The sequence below is a fragment of the Heptranchias perlo genome, chromosome 21 (assembly GCF_035084215.1).
Source record: "Heptranchias perlo isolate sHepPer1 chromosome 21, sHepPer1.hap1, whole genome shotgun sequence".
Taxonomy (NCBI): Eukaryota; Metazoa; Chordata; class Chondrichthyes; order Hexanchiformes; family Hexanchidae; genus Heptranchias; species Heptranchias perlo.
In genome coordinates, this window is record NC_090345.1 from 36,835,200 (window position 1) to 36,862,765 (window position 27,566).

Consider the following 27,566-nt stretch of genomic DNA (forward strand, 5'->3'; position numbering starts at 1 on the left):
AGGGGGGTAAATGAGAGATGAAGAAATAGAGGGGAGAAAGAGTATGAGAAACAAGGGAATGAGAGAGATGGGAATGAGAGAGACAGAAAAGCAGAAATAAGATTCAGATAAATGTGAGCGAGTGACACAGGGGAGATTGAGAAAGACAGAGGGGGGTAATTGAAAAATAAAAGCGAGAGGGAGAAGAGAGGGGCATGAAACAACAGTCCAGATTTCAATAAAATAGTTGAAAACAAAACATGTCAAAACTCTCACTGCTGCCGGAGATTTCAAAATGTTTTGCATTTAGTTGGGTCTTGAGCTTTGAGTTACAGGTGAGCACCCTTTCATTGTTAAGAAGCCATAGAAGTTGTCACCAGGATCTGGAATTGCTCCAAAGGCATTTTGCCCCTTAGCACTGTCGGATCTTCTGGGACTGCTGAGTGGTGGTTAGTTGGTGCAATGTGTTTATATCGGTTCTAGTCATATGACTGAAAATTTTTTGATGCAACTTCTTCTCAGCAAATACTTTCTATAACTTTCATTAATTCTTTTAGCATGGGCAATTGCAAACCAGGCGCTGTGTGAGCCTAGCAATCGAACAAAGCCTTTTCAGTCTATTATTCCATTAAAACGTTTTCAAGATATCTGTTTGTGATCTGCTTATATGGAAGTTCATGTTCTGCAGTTTGTGACCTTCTGTAACACTCTTCAACATGCCTTGGGGAATGGCCACTGATCTCAAAATTTGCTTGCCTCCCCTTTAGTATCTTGCCACCATGAGATCCACCACCTGGTCAATAAAGCATGGGTTCCTCAGCCTTCTTTGCAAATTATTCACGGGGCACTGGCACCAGTACTGGGGAAAGAAAGGGCTGCTCCATTGGGATGGGCTCCACGTAAACCAGGCTGGGACTAGTGTCATGGCGAATTGAATAACCAGAGCTGTAGATAAGGCTTTAAACTAAAAATGGGGGGGGGGGGGGGGGAAGGAAGGGTCAGGTGAGAGGAAATTTAGAAATCTAATGAGGAAAGTCAAGGCAACAAAGCAGTGTAGTGATTTGGGTAAAGATAAGCAGAGTGTGGCAAGAAGGGACAGGGAGTTTACCAATAATAGTGCATCAGCAAATAATGTCAAAGCAGGAAAAAATGGTAAAAAGTCAAAATTAAAGGCTCTGTATCTGAATGCACGGAGCATTCGTAACAAGATAGATGAATTAGTTGCACTAGTAGAGACAAATGGGTTTGATCTAATAGCCATTTCAAAGACATGGTTGCAAAGTGACTGCAGTTGGGAACTAAATATTCCAGGGTACATGACGTTTAGAAAAGACAGGCAGAATGAAAAGTGAGGAGGTACAGCCCTAATAATAAAGGATGACATAAGGACAGTGGTGAGAAAGGATCTTGGCTCAGAAGATCTGGAAGTAGAATCAGTATGGGTGGAAATAAGAAATAACAAGGGGCAGAAAACACTGGTGCCCCCTAATAATAGCAATACCGTTGGACAGAGTATTAATCATGAAATAATAGGCGCTTGTAACAAAGGTAATGCAGTAATTGTGGGGGACTTTAATCTTCATATAGACTGGGCAAATCAAATTGGCAAAGGTAGTTTGGAGGACGAGTTCATGGAATGCATTCGAGACGGTTTCCTAGAGCAATATGTCATGGAACCAACCAGGAAACAGGCTATTTTAGATCTTGTACTATGCAATGAGACAGGGTTAATTAGTAATCTCGCAGTAAGAGATCCTCTGGGGAAAGAGTGATCATAATATGATAGAATTTCACATTGAGTTTGAGAGTGACTTAAGTCAGAAACTGGAGTCTTAAACTTAAATAAAGCTGATTACGTAAGTATGAGGGGCGAGTTGGCTAAGGTAGATTGGGAAATTAAATTAAAGGGTATGACAGTTGAAAAGCAATGGCGAACATTTAAAGAAATATTTCAATATTCTCAACAAATACACATTCCATCGAGAAATAAAAACTCCAGGGGAAAAGTGATCCACCCATAGCTAACGAAAGAAGTTAAGGATAGTATTAGATTAAAAGAAGAGGCTTATAATGTTGCCAAGAAGTGTAGTAAGCCTGAAGATTGGGAGAATTTTAGAAACCAGCAAGGGATGACCAAAAAGTTGATGAGAGAAAACAGAATATGAAAGTAAACTAGCAAGAAATATAAAAATGGATTAGAAGAGATTCTACAGAATGTAAAAAGAGTAGCAAAAGTAAACGTTTTTCCCTTAAAGGCTGAGACAGGAAATGGCAGATGCTTCAAACAAATATTTTGCATCTGTCTTCACAGTAGAAGACACAAAAACATACCAGAAATAGTGAAAAACAAAGGTCTAATGAGAGTGAGGAACTTAAAGTAATTATATCAGTAGAGAAATAGTACTTGAGAAACTAACGGGACTAAAACCTGATAAATCCCCTGGACCTGATGGCCTACATCTGAGGGTACTAAAAGAGGTGGCTGCAGAGATAGTGGATACATTGGTTAAGATCTTACAAAATTCCCTAGATTCTAGAACAGTCCCAGCGGATTGGAAGGTAGCAAATGTGACCCCGCTGTTCAAGAAAGGAGGGAGAGAGAAAACAGGGAACTACAGGCCAGTTAGCCTGACATTAGTCATCACGAAAATGCTGCCCATTATTAAAGAAGTGGTAACAGGGCACTTAGAAAATCATAATATGATTAGGCAGAGTCAACGTGGTTTTACGAAAGGGAAATCTTGTTTGACAAACCTTCTAGAGTTTTTTGAGGATGTAACTAGCAGGGTAGATAACGGGGAACCAGTGGATGTCGTATATTTGGATTTTGAAAAGGCATTCGATAAGGTGCCTCATAAAAAGTTGTTACGCAAGGTAAGGGCTCATAGGGTTGGGGGTAACATATTAGCATGGACAGAGGATTGGTTAATGGACAGGAAACACGGAGTAGGGATAAATGGGTCATTTTCAGGTTGGCAGGCTGTAACTAGTGGGAGCTGCAAGGATCAGTGCTTGGGCCTCAGCTATTTACAATCTACATTAATGACTTAGATGAAGGGACCGAGTGTAATGTATTCAAGTTTGCTTCCGATACAAAGCTAGGTGGGAAAGTAAGCTGAGAGGAGGTCACAAAAAGTCTGCAAAAGGATATAGACCGGTTAAGTTAGTGGGCGAGATGATGGCAGATGGAGTATAATGTGGGGAAATGTGAGGTTATTCACTTTGATAGGAAGAATAGAAAAACAGAATACGTTTTAAATAGTGAGAAACTGTTAAATGTTGGTGTTGAGAGAGACTAGGGTGTCCTCGTACAAGAAACACAAAAGTTAGCATGCAGGTACAGCAAGCTATAAGGAAAGCAAATGACATGTTGGCCTTTATTGCAAGGGGGTTGGAGTACAAGAATAAGGAAGTCTTTCTGCAATTGTACAGGGCTTTGATGAGACCTCACCTGGAGTACTGTGTACAGTTTTGGTCTCCTTATCTAAGGAAGGATATACTTGCCTTGGAGGCGGTGCAGCAAAGGTTCACTAGATTAATTCCTGGGATGAGAGGATTGTCCTATGAGGCGAGGTTGAGTAGAATGGGCCTATACTCTCTGGAGTTTACAAGAATGAGAGGTGATCTAATTGAAACATGTATGATTATGAGTGGGCTTAACAGGGTAGATGCTGAGAGGTTGTTTCCCATGGCTGAAGAGTCTAGAACTAGGGAGCACAGTCGCAGGATAAAGGGTCAGCCATGTAAGCCTGACAAACCTGATTTAATTTTTTGAACAGTTGACTAAAGTAGTGGACAGGGGAATGTCAATGGATGTTATTTATATGGACTTCCAGAAGGCATTTCATAAAGTCCCACATAAGAGACTGTTAGCTAAGATAGAAGCCCATGGAATCGAGGGAAAAGTACGGACATGGTTAGGAAGTTGGCTGAGCGAAAGGCGACAGAGAGTAGAGATAATGGGTAGGTACTCACATTGGCAGGATGTGACGAGTGGAGTCCCGCAGTGATCTGTCTTGGGGCCTCAATTATTCACAATATTTATTAACGACTTAGATGAAGACATAGAAAGTCTCATATCTAAGTTTGCCGATGACACAAAGATTGGTGGCATTGTAAGCAGTGTAGATGAAAACATAAAATTACAAAGGGATATTGATAGATTAGGTAAATGGGCAAAACTGTGGCAAATGGAATTCAATGTAGGCAAATGCGAGGTCATCCACTTTGGATCAAAAAAGGATAGAACAGGGTACTTTCTAAATGGTAAAAAGTTAAAAACAGTGGATGTCCAAAGGGACTTAGGGGTTCAGGTACATCGATCATTGAAGTGTCATGAACAGGTGCAGAAAATCATCAATAAGGCTAATGGAATGCTGGACTTTATATCTGGAGGACTAGAGTACAAGGGGGCAGAAGTTATGCTGCAGCTATAGAAAACCCTGGTTAGACTGCACCGGGAGTACTGTGAGCAGTTCTGGGCACCGCACCTTCGGAAGGACATATTGGCCTTGGAGGGAGTGCAGCGTAGGTTTACTGGAATGTTACCCGGACTTCAAAGGTTAAGTTACGAGGAGAGATTACTCCAGAACTAGCTGCGCCTCTCGCCAAGCTGTTCCAGTACAGCTACAACACTGGCATCTACCCGACAATGTGGAAAATTGCCCAGGTATGTCCTGTCCACAAAAAGCAGGACAAATCCAATCCGGCCAACTACCGCCCCATCAGTCTACTCTCAATCATCAGCAAAGTGATGGAAGGTGTCGTCGACAGTGCTATCAAGCGGCACTTAGTCACCAATAACCTGCTCACCGATGCTCAGTTTGGGTTCCGCCAGGACCACTCGGCTCCAGACCTCATTACAGCCTTGGTCCAAACATGGACAAAAGAGCTGAATTCCAGAGGTGAGGTGAGAGTGACTGCCCTTGACATCAAGGCAGCATTTGACCGAGTGTGGCACCAAGGAGCCCTTGTAAAATTGAAGTCAATGGGAATCAGGGGAAAAACTCTCCAGTGGCTGGAGTCATACCTAGCACAAAGGAAGATGGTAGTGGTTGTTGGAGGCCAATCATCTCAGCCCCAGGACATTGCTGCAGGAGTTCCTCAGGGCTGTGTCCTAGGCCCAACCACCTTCAGCTGCTTCATCAATGACCTTCCCTCCATCATAAGGTCAGAAATGGGGATGTTCGCTGATGACTGCACAGTGTTCAGTTCCATTCGCAACCCCTCAAATAATGAAGCAGTCCGAGCCCGCATGCAGCAAGACCTGGACAACATCCAGGCTTGGGCTCACAAGTGGCAAGTAACATTCGCGCCAGATAAGTGCCAGGCAATGACCACCTCCAACAAGAGAGAGTCCAACCACCTCCCCCTGACATTCAATGGCATTACCATCGCCGAATCCCCCACCATCAACATCCTGGGGGTCACCATTGACCAGAAACTTAACTGGACCAGCCATATAAATACTGTGGCTACTCGAGCAGGTCAGAGGCTGGGTATTCTGCGGCGAGTGACTCACCTCCTGACTCCCCAAAGCCTTTCCACCATCTACAAGGCACAAATCAGGAGTGTGATGGAATACTCTCCACTTGCCTGGATGAGTGCAGCTCCAACAACACTCAAGAAGCTCGACACCATCCAAGATAAAGCAGCCCGCTTGATTGGCACCACATCCACCACCCTGAACATTCACTTCCCTTCACCACCAGCGCACAGTGGCTGCAGTGTGCACTATCCACAGGATGCACTGCAGCAACTCGCCAAGGCTTCTTCGACAGCACCTCCCAAACCCGCGACCTCTACCACCTAGAAGGACAAGAGCAGCAGGCACATGGGAACAACACCACCTGCACATTCCCCTCCAAGTCACACACCATCCCGACTTGGAAATATATTGCTGTTCCTTCATCGTCGCTGGTTCAAAATCCTGGAACTCCCTTCCTAACAGCACTGTGGGAGAACCGTCACCACACGGACTGCAGCGGTTCAAGAAGGCGGCTCACCACCACCTTCTCAAGGGCAATTAGGGATGGGCAATAAATGCTGGCCTCGCCAGCGACGCCCACATCCCGTGAACGAATAAAAAAAAAAAAATTGGGGTAGTATTCTCTGGAGTTTAGAAGGTTAAGGGGTGATCTGATCAAAGTTTTATAAGATATTAAGGGAAACAGATAGGGTGGATAGGGAGAAACTATTTCCGCTGGTTGGGGATTCTAGGAATAGGGGGCACAGTCTAAAAATTAGAGCCAGACCTTTCAGGAGTGAGATTAGAAAACATTTCTACACACAAAGGGTGGTAGAAGTTTGGAACTCTCTTCCGCAAACAGCAATTGATGCTAGCTCAATTGTTAAATTTAGATCTGAGATAGATAGCCTTTTGGCAACCAAAGGTATTAAGGGATATGGGCCAAAGGCAGGTATATGGAGTTAGATCACAGATCAGCCATGATCTTATCAAATGGCGGAGCAGGCTCGAGGGGCTGAATGGCCTACTCCTGTTCCTATATTCCTATGTTCTTATGAGATGAAGAGGAATTTCTGCACTCAGAGGGTTGTGAATCTTTGGATTTCTCTATCCCGCAGGGCTGTGGATGCTGAGTCGTTGGATGTATTCAAGGCTGAGATAGACAGAATTCTGGTCTCTGGAGGAATTGAGGGATACAGGGATTGGGCAGGAAAGTGAAGTTAAGGTCAAAGATCAGCCATGATCTGATTGAACGGCGGAGAGGGCTCGGGGGGCCACGTGGCCTACTCCTGCTCCTATTTATTATGTTATGTTCTTAAATTAGTCATATCGCTCAGTTTTGGTCCATCAGTATTACCATGTAACAATTTTCAGTGATCAAAGCTTACCTTCAGGCCTATTTAGCTGCTTGTAATGTTTATTGAAGCATTGTCTGTGGTAAATTATCATGCATGAATGCAAACAATACCATTCTTATGTGATAGTGATTAGTATGTGCTGTTCATAAATACTTCAAGCAAAGGTGTCTTACTATCTCCACAAGGCCAACTCCTTCTTATAAACTACTGTAGATTGTTCAATCAATCAGGTTACACATTGCCGTCTATTGTAATGTCTCTTGCAATCAATCAATGGAAAATTAGTCTCTCCTGTGTCCACAAATATTACTAATTTGGGGGAGCCACTTCTCTAATGGAAACTGATTACTCTATGATCGATTGCCATTTGGAAACCTGCATCAGGCCCCCAAACCCGCCTTTGGATAGCATCGTGCAGGCATACTAGGTGGGATTTCTGGCAGGGGACATCACCCCGCCAATCCATCATTGACATCAGGATGGAAAGGAAGCAAGAAGGGCCTACCAAAATTTTTCACCGTGGGGAGAAAGGGGCAGAGGCCCGGCATTACCAAGTCCTGCCCCAAATTCTTCCCACCCACATACTGCCCCCAGTGCCATCCTCATAGACCCAGGAAATTCAGAGCCCATAACCTTAATGCTTTTTGTCCTTCTGAATTATGCCCAAGACTCCCAAAAACTGCAGCTCACTTGATAACAAGTTCACAAAAAATTTTGATGAACTTTAGTAGGGACATAAATATCTTTCATGGGTATTTCGGGATTTGCTTTTTCTTATTCCTTTGGCTGGAAACTCCTGTTCTTGGTGATTGCTGAGGTGGTACCCTCTTCTTCCATTGAAAATAATGGGAACATGAAGGAACATGTGTAAAATGGAATTTTTCCTACCATTGCATGCTGTCATCAAATCACTGGCAACAGGTTCAGCAATAATCTTGCTTTTCCCTATACACAGCAAATCAGAACAGAATCTACCATCCATGTGCATCTGTTACAAACAAATACTTTCCAGATTACTGAACCAATCTACAGACTGAACGTCAAAACAATTGTTACGTTCATTTAGAAAGATACATCTAAGTCTTACCCTTTCCATTCTCTCAGCAGACTGTTAATAATTCCTTTCAATACAGTTTTCTGGATGTCCTGGGGCTGAAAATAGTGTGGTTGTTACATATATTCAGTCAATTTTAATTGTACAAAACAGAACAAATTTCTTGGTATATTTTATTAATTCGTATCCACTCTGTACTAGCATTCACTATAAACAAATACTATATGTTTAGCAAAGGGCTGTAATGCTCAAACTTTATTAAGTATTAGCAGATTCCCCATGGTTTTACGTATGGTAGATATACTGTTTTATAAGGACAGGTGCACTATACTATATAATCCACATAATATTATTCTGCTGCTGAAGTACAGCTGTGTATACTAATTGTATACTTGAAGTGAAGTCCTTTTGCAATCATTTGATGGTATGTAATTTGACAGGAACACATTTGTAAATGTTTCATAATTAATGTTTATTGCAAATTATTATGTAGGGTTCCAAATATTTATGAACTGATTCAATCTTACAATTTATTTTAATAGATTTGTTTCACAGCAAGTAGATGATACAGCATATAATTGCTTTCTTCCTGGCCGGATAGTAATGCAGAGCCAGCAGTATAACTCATCACTCTAAGCAGGTACCAGTCTCGAACTGGTTGCTGTAGAATAACAGTACCGTCACTATATTTTATAAGGTGGCATTCTCTAAAGGTCTTGGAAGAGTCTTTCCCTGGAAGGTATTCAATTTATAAACTGAAGTTTTTAACTTTTTATATTTGGCTATAGGTGCTAAAAGTATACTCACTGTGTTCAGCAAGGCATCATAGACACTGTTTGTAAATTTAACATAAATGCCTGGATCGTCTATTGTATTAAAAGGTGCATTGGCATCCCGCTATGAATTAATGGAAGATAAAAATAAAATATAAAAACACGGTTTAGATACAAATAAAGAAAGCCGTAACACTAAAAGACAAAACAAAATCTATATTACAGTGAATGTTAATTTGCTTTCACAGTTACCATCGGTGCTTCTGGTGCCTGGGGATGCTTTCTGTCCCTCTGCTGTGGCAGCAAGCTGCTATAGATGGTACTGATGTGACCACGGTTGCTTTCTCTTCCCCACACCCCCCATCAAGGACTCTATTGTGACCACAGCCATTCTCTGGTTCCGTGGTATAGTCACTGTATTCCTGATGCAGTGCTTTACCCTCTCCTGCTACGGCTACTGCTGCTTTGTGTGTTGGTGCAGCTGTGACTGTTCTTCATACACCCAGCCACTTCAGTGTCACCTAACCCCCTGAACTACTCTCTAACCCCACGAGAATAGGCTTGGGCTGAGCACACATACCAGCAGCAGTCACTGGACAGCAATCAAGAGTAACAACCGTAACCAATTTTCCCCTCCCTAGCCCAAGGCTGCTGAGGTCCACGATAAAGCCCCAGCTGCCGCCTTGACTGAGAACAGCTAACTCAAGGCCCTCTGGCTCTGCGCTCTACACTGAGCAGTGCCTCCATTTCAATATATATTGTCCCACTGAAGGAATCTCAAACTGGTCTGACTAACTGAGGAGCACAGTTTCAGTCAGTGCATTAATATAGAAATATTTTAATAATCTACTCATTTTCTGCTGCGTTTTATTTTAACACGAGGTCAGATATCCGCCTGTTAAATCAGTAAATCCTTCTTCAGCTTTGCTACAACTCAGTTTCAATAACTATAATTTTCAGCACATTATTCACTGCCTAAGATTTATTTTTAAAAAAATCTTCCAACACAATTCCTGGGCAGACAATGAAACCTTTAACAGAAGCTGTTGGGAATCAGATCATTTGTCATTCCTAATATGCAAACTTCTCAAATGTTCAAGAATGTCTGAACCTAAGCAAATGTTCCATTTATATAAATGCCCCAATAAGAACAGTCCCAGTTAACTAGCATGGACAGCATCACGATTAAATCCACTGCACTGTCTATAATTTCACGCATTTTAAATTCTTCTACTTATTTTGTTGCTTTAGTTTAGCCCTTCATGTTATTTTTCTTATGTTGGCAATGGGACCAAATATTATGCACATTTTATGACTAAAGGGATTATCTTACACACGCTTAAACTTATGTCTGTTAAAGATAAATCTCTTTTCTCTGTTTAACTGGATTTTCACATCTTTAGCAAGTTCAAGATTAATGCAATTTTTTAAAAAAATGCTGCCTTTGGAAGCCATAAATGAATCAAGTTACATTTAGAAGCATGCTGTAAAAAGACAAATTATATGGTGTATCTGTTTTACAAGAATCTATTGGATCCAAGTTAGACCAAGAAATGGAGTCATAATTAAACACGACTAGAATGAAAGTTAAAACAAATAAATAATACTTTTAGAAGACAGTTTATTATGATCTTCACCTTCAATGGATCACTGCATTTTCTGGGAAAAAAATTGGCACTGAAACAAAGAACATCAAAATCATCTTAAAAGCAGACTAGGCATTCTTTGCGTTTATAATCAATGGGTGTAATATCGAGCCCAGAATTCTTGCTGGAGCAAAATGAACTAGGCACAGTGTGTCTGTCTTCTGTATACCTTGAAAGCTGCATTAATTTCCAGAAAGGAATCAAATGTTGTTGAATAAAAATCATGTACAATTTTCCAGTCTCCTGAAGTCTTGGCCTTTTCTACATCTTCTCTATAATCAAAAAAAAACACCTGTGTATTACATTTATGTTAATCAAACTAATATGGTTATGGTTAATTAAACTTCTGCATTACTGAATGACTCCTTAATTATGAACTACCTTGGTTCAGAATTAGATAATGTAAAACAGGTCTATCTTTACCTACAAGAACTGCCGAATCTTGTTGCACATAGATAGACTGAATACAAGCAACATATAGTAATAATCTACGCAGTTCATGATTTCTGTATGGTAAAATTACCTACCTTGTAAGGTCTTCATTGTTCTTCAGATGATTGCAAACCTCACACACTGTAGGAACTTGGATGAGTTCTGGGGATATACATTTTTTCTTGTCTTGATATCATTGAGACCGTCTCCCTTATGACTCTGTGACTCTCAGTTCCCACGATGTATAAAGGCCCAGGACCCGCACAATAGCTCAGATGATTCTGACCTACATTATTACAAAAATTGCTTCCTTCAAAACTCCTTATCCATAAAATCTGAATGACCTCAGCAGGGCCTGTAGGGATGGCTAGTAGGGATTATGGTGTGTGAGGGATGATATTATTCAAAAATGACGAATATCTAACAAAATAGGTAATTTTACCTTCTCAAGTCATTCAGGCATCTCTCACATACTATAGGAGATCAAAATATCAAAGTAGTGCCATTTTAAAAAGATGGGGGGACTTAACTGGGATGTCCCAATCCCTGCTGCCAACACAAGTCCGTCAAAGGCATTCTCCTGGATCTTAGCCAAATTTGAACAGTAAACCAAGAGGGATATTCTAGATAGCTGCCTTGAGACAATGTCAATGGAAACCTGACCAAAAGGAGCCCAGGGGACTGGTAGAGTGGCCCTCAACCAGACCTCAGGGATGTTTACTGGCTAAATGGTACCATGGAGAATACATTGCATTAGCCATTTCACTATGTGCTGCGTTGTCATGGAGTTAACCAAGTCCTTCTTTCAAAACAAGACAAATAACTGCCTGGACTTCCTGTCGTGATTTTCGTGAACATAAAGATGAAATGCTCTCTGTGCCACTGCACAGTGAAACCTATCATCCTCATCCAATTGATGGGATGACAGAGTACGACAATCTCATGGCCAAAATGAAACTTCGAGGCCATCTTGGGGGAAAAACCCTGGACAAGGCCAAGACTACTCTATCCTCATGCCCATACCAAAGAGGGCCAACTTACAACTAAAAGGTGCACTCACTGCTCCTGCTGCTGACTAATACTGTGGGTTGAAACTGACATTACTAATAATGCTGCCTTCCAGATAAGAAACTTCAAATCACACATTCAGAGAATGTTGAATTGCTATGTGAAAATATGCATCCTTTAAATCGATGGCTCCTAGTAAAGTCTGGATCACACCTCTTGCATAATGTGCGTGAAGATAACTAAATTGGAATTCTCTAGCTTCAGGAATTCACTCAATTATCTGAGATCCAAAATGGGACAAAGTTTTTCTTCCTGTCACAATAAACATTGAGTAAAACCCTGCCTCGGCTGCTCAGTAGGTGGGGGTAAGGCACACCCCACATGGCTCCTAAATTTAGGGGGGTACGGTAGTGTAGTCATTATGTTGCTGGACTAGTAATCCAGAGTAATCTCCTGATTCCTAATAATCAGAAGAATGTGGGTTCAAATCCCACTGTGGCAGTTTAAGAATTTGAATTCAGTTTAAAAAACACTCAAAATAAAAATCTAGCATCAGTAAAAGTGATCATGAAGTTGTGGTAAAAGCCCAATTGGTTCACTAATGTTCTTTAGGGACTAATACCTGCCGTCCTTACCCAGTCTATATGCAGCTCCAGTCCCACACCAACGTGGTAGACTCTTAACTGCTCTCTTGTAGCCTTGCAAGCCACTCAGTTGCATCAAACTGCTACGTGCAGCAGTTTAAGAAGGTGGCCCACCACTAACTTCTCAGGGCTGAGCAATAAATGCCAGCCTTTCCAGCAAAACCCACATCCCAAAAATTAATTTAAAAATTCAGCAGATTTCTCTTTTTGGGTGTCAATGTTTTGAACATGAGGGGATCCCTTAAATGATCTGAATATGCCAGCTGTCCCAAAAAAGGTGAAACAAAAACTATTGCTATGATCCACAAACCTGATACCAACAAAAACCACAGAGGGCCACTGTCCACTTGGGCAAGGAATGGGCTGAGGTGGTCAATAAAGATCCACTATAGAGGAGATGGATCTTTGAGTGGACCCATGGCTCAAGCCCTGGAAGACATACTTGGCTTAATGCATTGAGAGTATTTCAGATAGGGTGCTCAAAATCATTGTGCTCCTTGAAAGTTTTATGGACCCACATGCAATCTAGGGCAAAATAAAAACAAGCTAGAAGCCCTCAATGTAGAATGGCCCCTCTGTCCCAAGCCTGCCATATCTTTAACCTTTTAGATTTTGCATTAGATTTATATTTAATTTAGGGTCTTCCAGCAATGCTTCCAACTGCCCAATGAAAATATATTTTCTATCAGCGTTAAATAAATCAGTTGCAACCCTCAATGTAAGGTAGAAAGATTTATTTTGGTCCTATGCCATGTCAAAATGAGTTGAAACATGGACATGGATACTGATACACTGCTTGGTGCTTCAGAACTGCAACTTGAATCTGATTGTCCAAGAGGGGCAAGAAATGTTCCCTAAAATGTCCCTGATTAAATTAAATCACTGACTGCAACTTAGTTGCTTTGCCCAATGTACTTGATGACATGCCATATGTGCCCTGGATGCCCACACATTCTTACTCTTGTTCAGGTGCCTCAGGATGGTTAGTTAAAAAAGTCTAGGCCTAGAGTTATAGCAAGAAGGAATCGGCCCCTGCTGAGATCATGAAGGGAATCAATCAGAAGAGAAGCAGGTAATAGATAAAAGGATAACAAGTAGGCAGTTAAAAGAGCTCAAAACCATTCTTATCTCTCCCAAAGCTTGCTAAAAACTGAAGAGACTGGATTTGGAAATTGAATAAAATCGATGCTGGAGCTTGGAGAACTTTCTCAAAATTGGGTAATCAAAAGTACTAGCTACTGCACAGATTTTCAGCCTTCGTAAACAGCGTGAACAGGTGGTCACTAGGAGTGGTCTAGATGGCACCAGGACAACAAAAATATGTGACTCCCCAGAACCACCCAAGATTGGACAAATTCCTACCTTGTGTAAGGAATGAAGTAATGTCGATTTTACTACATTTCCCCATGTTTTTTTGTTGCCCTTATCATACTGCTCCAGCACCATGATCATAAATGAACGGATGCATGTAAACCAATTATAGTTATCCTGGTTATAATTCAGCTTTTTTATGTCTACTGGAGAGTCAATTTAGCATACTGATATATAATCCACATCGGGATTGGTTAAGTCGCATGTTTAAATCTCAGAATAAACATTTCAACATAAATAATGTTTGAATAAGTGATTCATGCATCAAGGCACTGGGTCAATGGATAAACAACATGCCCAACAGAAACCCATCTTGTGTTCTATTGGACCATGGATCCTCAAATTTTAAAGATTTGGTTAAATTACTTGTGGTATTTTTAAATAGGGTATCATATTTGTGATGTGTGGGCTTAATGCTTGAAGAATTTCTAATGATGTTGTTATCCTTTGTTCTATGCACAGCAGTGACAGAATCATATTGTCACTATGGAAAGTGTCCTATCGGACTAGATAGGCTACAGTGATTCACATGGAGCATTAGGGCATTAGTTGATTGATACTTTTCAGAGTCATGTGTCTGTACTTGGGATTGAAAAAGTTTTAGCAAGAATCATTTCGATCACTACTATCAAAGATCCAGAAACTGAACCACACCACAGAACATGCTTAGGTACTATACAATTCAGCAGCATTGAATCATCACTGCATATTATAATTTACTTAACTTGCTGCTCTTTTTTAGGTGGTTCACTGAAGGTGATTTAATTAGGCAACGAACAAGAGAGGAGCATATACTTGGTTCAGAGAATTTAAATCACATGGCTAACAAACACTTACAATGTAAGACTCGCGATACAGCTCAGCAGCACTGAGTGGAGACAGACAGGTTTGAGGTTACTGTCGGTCACCTCTCCTAACTCTTTGTGGCGGACAACAAAGAGTAATTACAGCTCTGGGAATACTTGATATACCTACCCTCTTGGCTGCAGATATCAGACTAGCACAGAGAGGAACGATAAACATAAAAATAAAGTTTGGGAGGAGGATCCAAAATATCACCTAAAATATGAAACCTATGAGTTATTTAACACTTTCTAATATTAGATCTCAACATTCAATTAAAGATTTTTACACAGTTGTAAAGCATACGTGAACAGTTAGAATTCTGAAATAACAGGACTTGAGTTTATTAAGATGATGATATAATGCAGTTAATTACTCCTAATTAACTAAACTAAAAACAGCTCCAAGTGAAAACCTACTGATTTGTCACAGGAAATTTGCCCAAAAATTCCAGGATAATTGTAGTAAAAATGAGGGAAAAAATGACCAGAATGTAAGAACAGCTGATTGCTGCTGAAACAAACCGATAACTGAAATGATGACTCCAATGGAATTTGCGAAAAAATCCACTGCTGTCAACAAGTTTGTTAGTTAAACCTTGACTTTTAAAAGATTTGTTTTATTGACCAAGCCTTTTAAGAGATTACGTATGAAATGCAACCTTTCTTTCCATCTAGGACTAGATTTCAACCAGTTATCTCACATCTTCAGAGGATAAATGACAATTCAGTTTCAATATATTGGGCCAAATCGTCCTGGAAAAATAATGGCGCATTAACGACACATGCCGTTATTAACGCGTAAATTGGCCCGCAGATTCAGGGAAAGAAGAGATACACCGTGAGTTATGAATCTCCAGAACTTCCTGTTCAATTTACGCCACTCCACCATTTGCTTTGCACAAACGGCATCTCGCCCTTAGCCTCCCCGTTATTTTTAAGAACTTGCTAGATTGCACATTGATTACCCATTAAACTGGTCGCAGAAAGTTAGGGCTCATAATTAACAGAATAAGTACCCTTTTAACGATGTGATAACTGTTAATGCAATGCCAATCTCTTAATTCAATCTTTCTTTCCTTTTTTTATTTCTCTTTCTGTACCTGAATTGACTAATTCACCCTATTTCTTTCGCCGTTGTTCCTCTGTTTCTTTCTCAATCCTTAAATCTCATTGGGTAAGGAGATTCACTGTTGGTCCCGGCGTTCACTAAGGTCCCAGAGACCCCATTGCCCTCATCACTCTGTTATCAGCTCACACTTCCAGCAAGTTACGGCACAAATTATATTCAAGCTGAAGAGTACAAGAAAAAGTCTAACTTATGGCATGTGCCTCGAGATGCCCCACTCCAACAAGATTTGGCCCAATAACACACTGAGGTCCATGATTAAGACTAGTGATCTAACATAGTGTGATAGCCATGATTCCCATAATCTGTCAAGTTGAGCACGATTTTGCCCCAAGTGGCGTGACTTTAATTTTTGAATTCCAATGTTTTTCCCTGAAAAATATGCTATCAACAAATTTATTTGTTAAATATTGTTTTTTGAGGCTGGGATCAGTCAAATAGTGCACTGTATCAGCTGGAGCTACAGTATGGCAGCAACACTGGTGGGCTATAGCTGGAGCTACAGTATAAGAACATAAGAAATAGAAGCAGGAGTAGGCCATACGGCCCCTCGAGCCTGCTCCACCATTCAATTAGATCATGGCTGATCTTCGACCTCACCTCCACTTTCCCGCCTGATCCTCATATCCTTTGATTCCCCAAGAGTCCAAAATTCTATCTATCTCAGCCTTGAATATATTCAATGACTCAGCATCCACAGCCCTCTGGGGTAGAGAATTCCAAAGATTCACAACCCTCTGAGTGAAGAAATTCCTCCTCATCTCAGTCTTGAATGGCCGACCCCTTATCCTGCGACTATGCCCTCTAGTTCTAGACTCTCTAGCCAGGGGAAACAATCTCTCAGCATCTACCCTGTCAAGTCCCTTCATAATATTATGGGCTCTATTTTAGCACCCGCGATCGGGTGCGTTCCTGGCGGGGGGCCTACGAAAATCGGGGATTCCCAGGGTGGGTCGGAAGCTTGGCTCCAACCTGCCCCATTTCCGGGTTCCCAACTGACACGCTGACATGCGCGCACAACCCCCGCATGTGGGACTCCCGCCGGCAATTAAAGCCGGCGGGGTGCCACTTAAGGTATTTATTTTGGTATTTCAGGTCGTTTACAGACCTGATTAACGAGATATTTTAGGAGGGGTGGGATTTTACAAACAACTGGGGCTGTTTCCCGTACTGGGGGAAACACTCCCAGTTCAAATGGACGTGTTGCAGCCATCAGCCTGTGGCAGCTGCAAAGGTCCATTGGACAGGGGGGGGGGGGGGGGGGGAAGACCCTCACTCATTGCAGGAGGCCACTCTGTCACTTTGGACAATGTTTGGCCTCCACCACCCTCCTCCTGACAATAAAATGCACCAACTTGCACACTTACCCCGGTGTCCAGACACATGTACCTACCTTGTGCACCCCCTCAGATGTACATCTTCCGGATGGGGGCCGCCGTAGCTGCAGTCATGACCTCCTCGGAGGGCGAACAGCATCACCAGCCTCGCCGGCCACGCCGTCCGCCTCTGACATGTGGAGTTCCACAACACAGTGCTGTGACACATCCACCTGCACAGCAGGAGGGAGGGCAACCGCAGAGAGAGATGCTTCACAGAGGGCACTACCCTCGCCACAGGGTCCACAGACCAAGGCTCAGCTTCCTGGACCTCTCTGAGCAGCAGTGCACACGGAGGCTCAGAGTCACTCGACATGTAGTCGTGGACATCTGCAGCCTCCTTCATGCCGAGCTGCTCCCGGTTGGCACGAGCACCATCTTCTTACCTGTCGCTGTCAAAGTCACCACTGCCCTCAACAACTTCTCCTCCGCATCCTTCCAGGGTGCCACCGGGGACATCGCCAACGTCTCTCAGTCGTCTGCACAAAAGAGCCCTGCAAATACACCTACACCCACTCTGCAGTGACACAATGGGTGGCATCAGGTATGGGTCTTCATAGTGATCCTCAGGAAAGGGCATTATTGCACAAACCAGACAAGATTCGAAAGACGTGGCAGTAGTGGTGCCAATATAATATGTGCTGTGAGTTGGTCAGAAATCAATGGAAGTAAAAACCATGACAAACCCTCAAACATCCTTGTGCATCCCCTTCATGCTCACAACACGTTTGCCTTACGCTTCCTACTGCACATATGTGATGCATGCCCTGTGGCTGCAGCACAGGTAGTGGCAGGTTGAGTGAGGCTGACCGTGAAAGAGATGCATGAGAGGGTGAGTATGAGATAGAGCCATGAGATTGTATGAGGATTGGGTTGAGTGGTAGTGGCGGGATGAGCACTGGCGAGGTGAGTAAGTGCAGGTAAGATGAGGATGAGTTTTGAGTGGGTGTGAAGGGTGATGTGACAGAGTAGTGTTGGCTGTGCTGAAGGAGATGTGGGGTGGGGGCGGTGATGTGGCAGACGGAATGTAGGGGAATGAGTAAGTGTACTCACTTCGGCTGACCTACTGAGGTCATTGCAGTGCTTCCTGCATTGTATGCAGGTGCACGATATGTTGGTGGTGCTGGTGACCTCCTCTGCCACCTCGAGCCAGGCCTTCTTGGTGGCAGAGGCAGGCCGCTTCCTCCCGCCCACTGGGAGGAAGATCTCTGTCCTCCCCCGCCTCCTCACCCCATCCAATGATACCTGGAGTGAGGCATCATTAAACCTGGGAGCAGCCTTCCCCCTGGGCTGCTCCATGCTGTAATTTTTCCTATTTCTTGCAGCATCAGTCAGTGGAGGACTGCCCCTTTAAATAGAGCTCCTCCAGCAGACAGACCTCACTGCACATGCGCATTCCGCCCGCCGCGCAGCTTAGCAGCGGGGAACCCGGAAGAACAGGTAAGTCGATCCAATCAGCCTGCGATTGCGCGCGGGGCAGACTGATCGCCCCCCCACCCCCGCCGCGAACCCGCCGTTATGGTAATATCGGGTCCTATATGTTTCAATTAGATCACCTCTCATTCTTCTAAACTCCAGAGAGTATAGGCCCATTCTACTCAACCTCTCCTCATAGGACAACCCTCTCATCCCAGGAATTAATCTAGTGAACCTTCGTTGTACCGCCTCCAAGGCAAGTATATCCTTCCTTAGGTAAGGAGGCCAAAATTGTATGCAGTACTCCAGGTGAGGTCTCAGTCTCACTAAAGCCCTGTACAACTGTAGTAAGACTTCCTTACTCTTGTACTCCAACTCCCTTGCAATAAAGGCCAACATGCCATTTGCTTTCCGAATTGCCTGCTGTACCTGCATACTAACCTTTTGTGTTTCTTGTAGAGGACACACAAGTCTGGTCTCCATACTTAAGAAAAGACATACTTGCTCTCGAGGCAGTACAAAGAAGGTTCACTCGGTTAATCCCGGGGATGAGGGGGTGGACATATGAGGAGAGGTTGAGTGGATTGGGACTCTACTCATTGGAGTTCAGAAGAATGAGAGGCGATCTTATTGAAACATATAAGATTGTGAAGGGGCTTGATCAGGTGGATGCGGTAAGGATGTTCCCAAGGATGGGTGAAACTAGAACTAGGGGGCATAATCTTAGAATAAGGGGCTGCTCTTTCAAAACTGAGATGAGGAGAAACCTCTTCACTCAGAGGGTAGTAGGTCTGTGGAATTTGCTGCCCCAGGAAGCTGTGGAAGCTACATCATTAAATAAATTTAAAACAGAAATAGACAGTTTCCTAGAAGTAAAGGGAATTAGGGGTTACGGGGAGCGGGCAGGAAATTGGACATGAATTTAGATTTGAGGTTAGGATCAGATCAGCCATGATCTTATTGAATGGCGGAGCAGACTCAAGGGGCCGATTGGCCTACTCCTGCTCCTATTTCTTATGTTCTTATTAAGTCTCTCTGAACACCAACATTTAATAGTTTCCCACCATTTAAAAAATATTCTGTTTTTCTATTCCTCCTACCAAAGTGAATAACCTCACATTTCCCCACATTATACTCCATCTGCCACCTTCTTGCCCACTCACTTAACCTGTCTATATGCCTTTGCAGACTCTTCGTGTCCCCCTTGCAGCTTACTTTCCCATCTAGCTTTGTATCGTCAGCAAACTTGGAAAAATTACACTTAGTCTCTTCATCTAAGTCATTAATATCAATTGTAAATAGCTGAGGCCCAAGCACTGATCCTCGCGGCACCCCACTAGTTACAGCCTGCCAACCGTAGAATGACCCGTTTATCCTTAATCTCTGTCTTCATTAACCAATCCTCTATCCATGCTAATATATTATCCCCAAGCCCAAGAGGCCTAACTTGTGCAATAACCTTTTACGTGGAACTTTCTTGAATGCCTTTTGAAAATCCAAAAATATGGTATCCACTGGTTCCCCTTTATCTACCCTGCTAGTTACATCCTCAAAAAACCTCTAATAGGTTTGTCAAACATTATTTCCCTTTCATAAAACCATGTTGACTCTGCTTAATCATATTATGATTTCTAAGTGTCCTGTTACCACTTCCTTAATAATGGATTCCAGCATTTTCCCAATGACTGATGTCAAGCTAACTGGCCTGTAGTTCCCTGTTTTCTCACTCCCTCCCTTCTTGAATAGCGGGGTCACATTTGCTACCTTCCAATCCACTGGGACCATTCCAAAATTTAGAGAATTTTGGAAGATCATAACCAATGCATCCACTATCTCTGCATCCACCTCTTTTAGAACCCTTGGATATAGGCCATCAGGTCCAGGGGATTTGTCAGATTTTAGTCCCATTAGTTTGTCCAGTACTTTTTCTCTACTGATATTGTTTTAAGTTCCTCACTCTCATTTACGCCTTGGTTCCCCACTATTTTTGGTATGCTTTTGTGTCATCTACTGTGAAGACAGATACAAAATATTTGTATATGCCATTTCCTGGTTACCCATTATAATTTCTCCTGTCTCAGCCTCTAAGGGATTAATGTTTACTTTTGCTACTCTCTTCCTTTTTACATACTTGTAGAAGCTCTTACAATCCACTTTTATATTTCTTGCTAGTTTACTTTCATATTCTATTTTCTCCCTTTTTATCAATTTTTTGGCCTCTTCTTTCAATCTAATACTCTCCTTAACTTCTTTTGTTAGCCACGGGTGGATCACTTTTCCCGTGGAGTTTTTATTTCTCAATGGAACGTATACTTGTTGACAATATTGAAATATTTCTTCAAATGTTTGCCATTGCTTTTCATTTAATTTCCCAATCCACCTTTGACAACTCACCCCTCATACCTATGTAATTGGCTTTAAGTTTAAAACTCCAGTTTCTGACTTAAGTACGTTAGAATTTCACCTTGAGTTTGAAAGTATCATATCATGATCACTCTTCCCCCGATGTTCTTTTACTGCGAGATTACTAATTAACCCAGGAAAGCAGTGACACCTCCGCTCAGTCTGCAAGCGTGACACTGAGCTTCCGGTCGTTTGCCATTTTAATTCTCCGTCCCACTCCCCTCTGTACTCGGCCTCCTGCACTATTCCACAAAGCTCAGTGGAAGCTCGAGGAACAGCACCTCATCTTTCGATTTGGCACTTCACAACCTTCTGAACTCAACAATGATTTCAATAACTTCAGATCATAACCACTGCTCCCATTTTATCGGACAGCAGGTGCTGGTAATGGTTCTGCTGTTGCCATTTACGGCTCCTCTAGTCTGATCTTTTGTTTTTTATTTGTCCCATTACCACCCACCTTGCCTGGCACCATCATCCCTTTTGTCATGTAATCACTCCTGCCTTCCAACCTATCACAAACCTTTCCTTCTGTTCTTCCCCCAACCACCACCCCCCCCCTCCTTTCCCTGGCTCTGTACTTGCTTAAAAACTGTTAAATCTTTACTTCTTCCAGTTCTGATGAAAGGTCGTCGACCTGAAACAATAACACTGTTTCTCTCTCCACAGATGCTGCCTGAGCTGCTGAGTATTTCCAGCATTTTCTGTTTTTGCGGCAGTAATGCTGGCGGGCTACAGCTAGAGCGGCAGTAATGCTGGCGGGCTACAGCTGGAGTTTGGCAGTAGTACTGGTGGACAATAGCTATCACTAGTGCTCCAGGTTAAGTTTCTACTAACTTAAAAGGCACAATTTAACATGTTTGTTGATAGCAGCAAAAAAAATCCCATTTGAATCGCCATGCCAGACTTCTGTCAATGTGATTCGATAGCAATCAGCTGCTTACATTCTAAACAAGTTGCCTCAGTTCTTGCGCAACTGTCCCATGATTTTTGTGTGACAAATCAATAGCCTTACCTATGATAGAACTTGAACTATCAAGCTGCATCTCGAATCACATTTTCTCTGTATGTCCTTTGCTTATATTTACTGTGTTTGGTAATCAGTGGGCCAGAAATTGCTCTGAGCGGTTAACACGTTGTCCACCGCTGTAAGTAATTAACTCGCCCACAAACTTTTCGTGCTCTTCTGGGAGTAAGCTTGCTCTAATTGAGAGCTGCAAGAGGTGCAGCGGTGGTTCCCAGGCTTCTCTGAGCAGTGAGAGGAGGAAATGATCTCTATGTCCTCTCCACCAATCAGCATGAAGCTGTGAGAACCAGGAAGTGCAGTTCGTTCACTAACCACGCAAACTAACAACCAGGAAGTGCCAGACAAGATTAGTAAATGTACTATAACATTAGATAGAGAAAGTGAAATACAGAGATCAGATTAAAAGACTGAGATAAAAGAGACAGAAAGATAAGGTTAAAAAAAATGTAATTTAAAAATGTTTTTTTTAAATGTTCAAAACTATTAAAATCAGGAGTACTGAGACTTAACATTTTTAACAAAGTTAATATTTAGTGCCAGAGAGGTTGTTTGGCAGTCATTAATACTTACCACGCCGTTAAAACTTAGTGTACACCCAAAAAACTCAATGTACCTGTTTTGTGGCGAGCTTAGTTCATTTCCAGCTGGGCAGGAGAGCAACTTGGCGCTGGTCCATTAACTGCAGCCGGCGAGGTCCCTTTAACACGAAGCTTTCAGATCACGGTGAACCAGGAAGAGCAAGTTCCGGAATTCTGCGTTTAACTGCACTGGAATTTGCTCTTGGATTTTGCCATTAATAACAGTGAGTGCTGTTATGCTCACTGTTATTTTAAAAGCAATTTCCGGCTCATTGTGAATTCATAATAGAAGGTAAATTAATAGCATATTGGAAGCTGTAAAGAACAGAGTGCAGAAAATGCGAATAGGCAAACAGATTTAATTCGGTCAGTCCTTAATACTTACTGAAATTCCTTCACAGTTTTGGTACGAATGGGAACTACAGGTTCAGGAGGGAGTGGGGCTTTCATTTCAGGGGGCAAAATCTCGATCGAGATGCGTTGCTTTTGACGTACATCTGGATTAATAGGAGGTAGCTCTCGCACTGTGAGGAGAGGAGAGAGAAGAATGTAATGTCACAATTAATTTGTAGTGTAATAATTTGTCTTAAACAATATTTTAAAATATGCCCAATTTCTCCTACAGTTTTTGTAACTACAGTAAGATAACAATGTAATTTGGGTTTAAATCACTATGTCTAAAAATTCAATGTACACTGAACATTTTTCTTGAAGCAATCCACTGCACCCTTTCAAATCCACAACGATACAACATATAAAATTGTTTTGAGACAGCAAAGAGGCTAATGAAAAAAGCTAGATTTAGATTTTTAAAAAATATGATAGGAAAAAGTACCAATGACATAAGAGTCCATAAAAATATACTGCATCTCTGATCTTGGCACTGATAGCATAGTATTTTTATTGCAAAATTTAAATGAAATAAGTAATGCATAAAAATCTTCCAATACTTCATGGCAGATAATTCATCTGGCAAAGGAAAAGCTGGATATTTTGGTAACAAGTATGTATTTTGCACCGCTAACAAATAAAACTCAAAATATTTAGCTGAGAAAAAAAGTGTAACCAAAGTTCTAATTAGAAATATCCTACGAGAACATGATTATACAGGAGGTCTGTAATTAATACAAAAACATTGCTTAAATATACCATGTGTGGTAGGTTCAGCAAAATTTGGAACAGTTTAAATTATTTCCCATCACCCCATTCCCGAGGCAAAATAGTTTTGTTCTCAATTTGAGCACAAACCAAAATACATGGATCAAGCTAACTATTATTTAAAAATACAATTTGGGTTTGAAAAATATTAAACTCAAAGTAGGCTGAATTGAGTAGCACAGTCTTGAAATATTATAATGTCACATCATCATATGTTGCTAGGCAAAGGTAAATAAAATAAGGGTGAATATGTTCCTTCACTGGAGCTGGCTTTAACATGTTCTGAAATTCTCGTTGCTGTGGTAACGAAGTCATGGATTTGCTGCAGTTCAGTTGCTAAGGACAGGTTTGGAAACTGAAATCCTTTCTAAATGTATTTATAATGAGACACGCAGAATCTGAGGAAAGAGAATAAATGTGGTATGAAATCAACAATGGCATTAATCTCTTGGGAAAAACCACTGTTACTTGGCAACCAATACAAATGTGTTCAAAAATATATCTGCTTGAAACAAATGTGTCTAAGAAAATAGTTCAAGCTTGTGAATGATAAAAATAGTCGTTAATTTAATCTCTGAGGCTGCCATTTAAGCAGCATTGCACATTTTGTGATTCTTAGTAAAAGTACAATTTAATTAGAGGCTTTAAAAATCTACTGAATTTATTTCTGCAGCATTATCTGCAAGTACTGAAAGAGTTGTTTTAGCACAGTCTTGATGTGAATACCATTTCAGAAAAGCTAACAAAGTGTCAGATTAGAGTGGACCTGAGCAGTTTCTGCATAATCATGCTTTTGAACTGAGAGCAATGCTAAAATCAGCTGACAGAGGATCCTGCTCATGTGGAATGTTTACACAATGCATAAAAGTGCCGTGTGCACACAGCTGTACGTGACACAAACATTGCTCAGAAAAAGAATAGAGTCCTTTAGCATATAAAACAGCCCGAGCTTCAATCATTTACAATCAGAAAAAGTGGAGAAGATGCAGCAGGAACTTCAAAGTACTTGATACAATAGAATACACAAGATCTGAAGAATTATTAAAAGCCAGTTGACAGCTGGAAAACAAGTAATCTGCATTTATTCTGTACTGATCTTTGAAATGTAACTAAAGCTGCTAGAAATAATATTAATTATTTAAACCCTATAAAATTGATGGTAATATTTTTGTGGCAAACTAGTTGGGGGCAGAAGCAAACTACAGTTTAATTTAATCCCAACTCTGTAAATAAATAAAATACGTAAATATAATTTTTTAAAAAATTGATCACCCAGTACCTTGCTAATGTACAAAGAAAATTGTGCCTCTCTTCCTGTAACTGTCTCTCTGCTTGTCTGCTCTAATGCTTTGTCTTGCTCTTCCTGTCTTTCACTCTGTCTCCTTTTCTTTCCTCTATCTCTCACTTTCTCTTGTTGAGGTCTCTTCACCTGTGTTTGTCCATGGTTCTCCTTCTCACTTCTTCCCTTTTTCCAAGTTTTCCCTTTTTCCTTTCTGTTGTATATCTCTTACGTTCTCTGCAAGCCTCACACCCTTTATCTTTTTCTCTCTATACTTTTCTTACTCTTTATGGATGTTGCATACTCTATATGCTTCTCACACGGTTTCTTTCACTTTTTCTCCACATGTCTAGCACTTTTTTTCCCTGTACATCTCGTACTCACACCTTTTCCTCTCACTATACAAGGGGACCTGGAGGGAGGGATGGGGCTCCACACCTCTGAAGATGCAGAAATTTTTCTTTGAGAGCTGAAGGATGGATTAGAATCATAGAAGTTTACAACATGGAAACAGGCCCTTCGGCCCAACATGTCCATGTCGCCCAGTTTATACCACTAAGCTAGTCCCAATTGCCTGCACTTGGCCCATATCCCTCTATACCCATCTTACCCATGTAACTGTCCAAATGCTTTTTAAAAGACAAAATTGTACCCGCCTCTACTACTGCCTCTGGCAGCTCGTTCCAGACACTCACCACCCTTTGAGTGAAAAAATTGCCCCTCTGGACCCTTTTGTATCTCTCCCCTCTCACCTTAAATCTATGCCCCCTCGTTATAGACTCCCCTACCTTTGGGAAAAGATTTTGACTATCTACCTTATCTATGCCCCTCATTATTTTATAGACTTCTATAAGATCACCCCTAAACCTCCTACTCTCCAGGGAAAAAAGTCTCAGTCTATCCAACCTCTCCCTATAAGTCAAACCATCAAGTCCCGGTAGCATCCTAGTAAATCTTTTCTGCACTCTTTCTAGTTTAATATTATCCTTTCTATAATAGGGTGACCAGAACTGTACACAGTATTCCAAGTGTGGCCTTACTAATGTCTTGTACAACTTCAACAAGACATCCCAACTCCTGTATTCAATGTTCTGACCAATGAAACCAAGCATGCTGAATGCCTTCTTCACCACCCTATCCACCTGTGACTCCACTTTCAAGGAGCTATGAACCTGTACTCCTAGATCTCTTTGTTCTATAACTCTCCCCAACGCCCTACCATTAACGGAGTAGGTCCTGGCCCGATTCTACCAAAATGCAACACCTCACATTTATCTAAATTAAACTCCATCTGCGATTCATCGGCCCACTGGCCCAATTTATCAAGATCCCATTGCAATCCTAGATAACCTTCTTCACTGTCCACAATGCCACCAATCTTGGTGTCATCTGCAAACTTACTGACAATGCCTCCTAAATTCTCATCCAAATCATTAATATAAATAACAAATAACAGCGGACCCAGCACCGATCCCTGAGGCACACCGCTGGTCACAGGCCTCCAGTTTGAAACACAACCCTCCACAACCACCCTCTGTCTTCTGTCGTCAATCCAATTTTGTATCCAATTGGCTACCTCATCTTGGATCCCGTGAGATTTAACCTTATGTAACAACCTACCATGCGGTACCTTGTCAAAGGCTTTGCTGAAGTCCATGTAGACCACGTCTACTGCACAGCCCTCATCTATCTTCTTGGTTACCCCTTCAAAAAACTCAATCAAATTCGTGAGACATGATTTTCCTCTCACAAAACCATGCTGACTGTTCCTAATCAGTCCCTGCCTCTCCAAATGCCCGTAGATCCTGTCCCTCAGAATACCCTCTAACAACTTACCCACTACAGATGTCAGGCTCACCGGTCTGTAGTTCCCAGGCTTTTCCCTGCCGCCCTTCTTAAACAAAGGCACAACATTTGCTACCCTCCAATCTTCAGGCACCTCACCTGTAGCTGCCGATGATTCAAATATCTCTGCTAGGGTACCCGCAATTTCCTCCCTAACCTCCCATAACGTCCTGGGATCCATTTCATCAGGTCCCGGAGATTTATCTACCTTGATCCGCGTTAAGACTTCAAGCACCTCCCTCTCTGTAATATGTACACTCCTCAAGACATCACTATTTATTTCCCCAAGTTCCCTAACATCCATGCCTTTCTCAACCGTAAATACCGATGTGAAATATTCATTTAGGATCTCACCCATCTCTTGTGGTTCCGCACATAGATGACCTTGTGCTTCATTTTGCTGCCTTTGCACGCATGAGGAGCCCTAAGTTGGGAGGGACCAGGAATTGAGAGCCTGAGCTTGCAGAGAGCATGGAGGCAAGGGGCTTGGCTGCAGGGTGGTGGTCTGGTCAGAAGAACGGGGATTGATTCCTGGGGATAAGAGTGATAGTGCTATATCATGTGATTGGTCCATGCTAATCATATATCAATGGAACATGGACAGCTATAGACAAGATCTTTTTATTTATATAGATGCTGAACAGATGACATTGCAAAATCAAAAGAGCTGAATTCCAGAGGTGAGGTGAGAGTGACTGCTCTTGATATCAAGCCAACATTTGACAGAGTAAAACTGAAATCAATTCGAATCAGGGGGAAAACTTTCCAGTGGCTGAAGTCA

At 41.9% G+C, this 27,566-nt stretch overlaps 1 protein-coding gene across 1 annotated transcript in view; it reads right to left on the bottom strand.

Moving 5' to 3' along the window:
* Positions 1 to 27,566, bottom strand: part of hectd2 (HECT domain containing 2) — a 109,002-nt gene that overhangs the window by 62,148 nt on the left and 19,288 nt on the right. Inside the window, exons 4-7 of the mRNA XM_068002479.1 lie at positions 22,889 to 23,027; positions 10,447 to 10,549; positions 8,666 to 8,755; positions 7,892 to 7,956 (exon numbers count right to left, since the gene is read on the bottom strand). Of these exons, the coding sequence (XP_067858580.1) occupies positions 7,892 to 7,956; positions 8,666 to 8,755; positions 10,447 to 10,549; positions 22,889 to 23,027 (397 nt within the window). The remainder of the gene's footprint in view (positions 1 to 7,891; positions 7,957 to 8,665; positions 8,756 to 10,446; positions 10,550 to 22,888; positions 23,028 to 27,566) is intronic.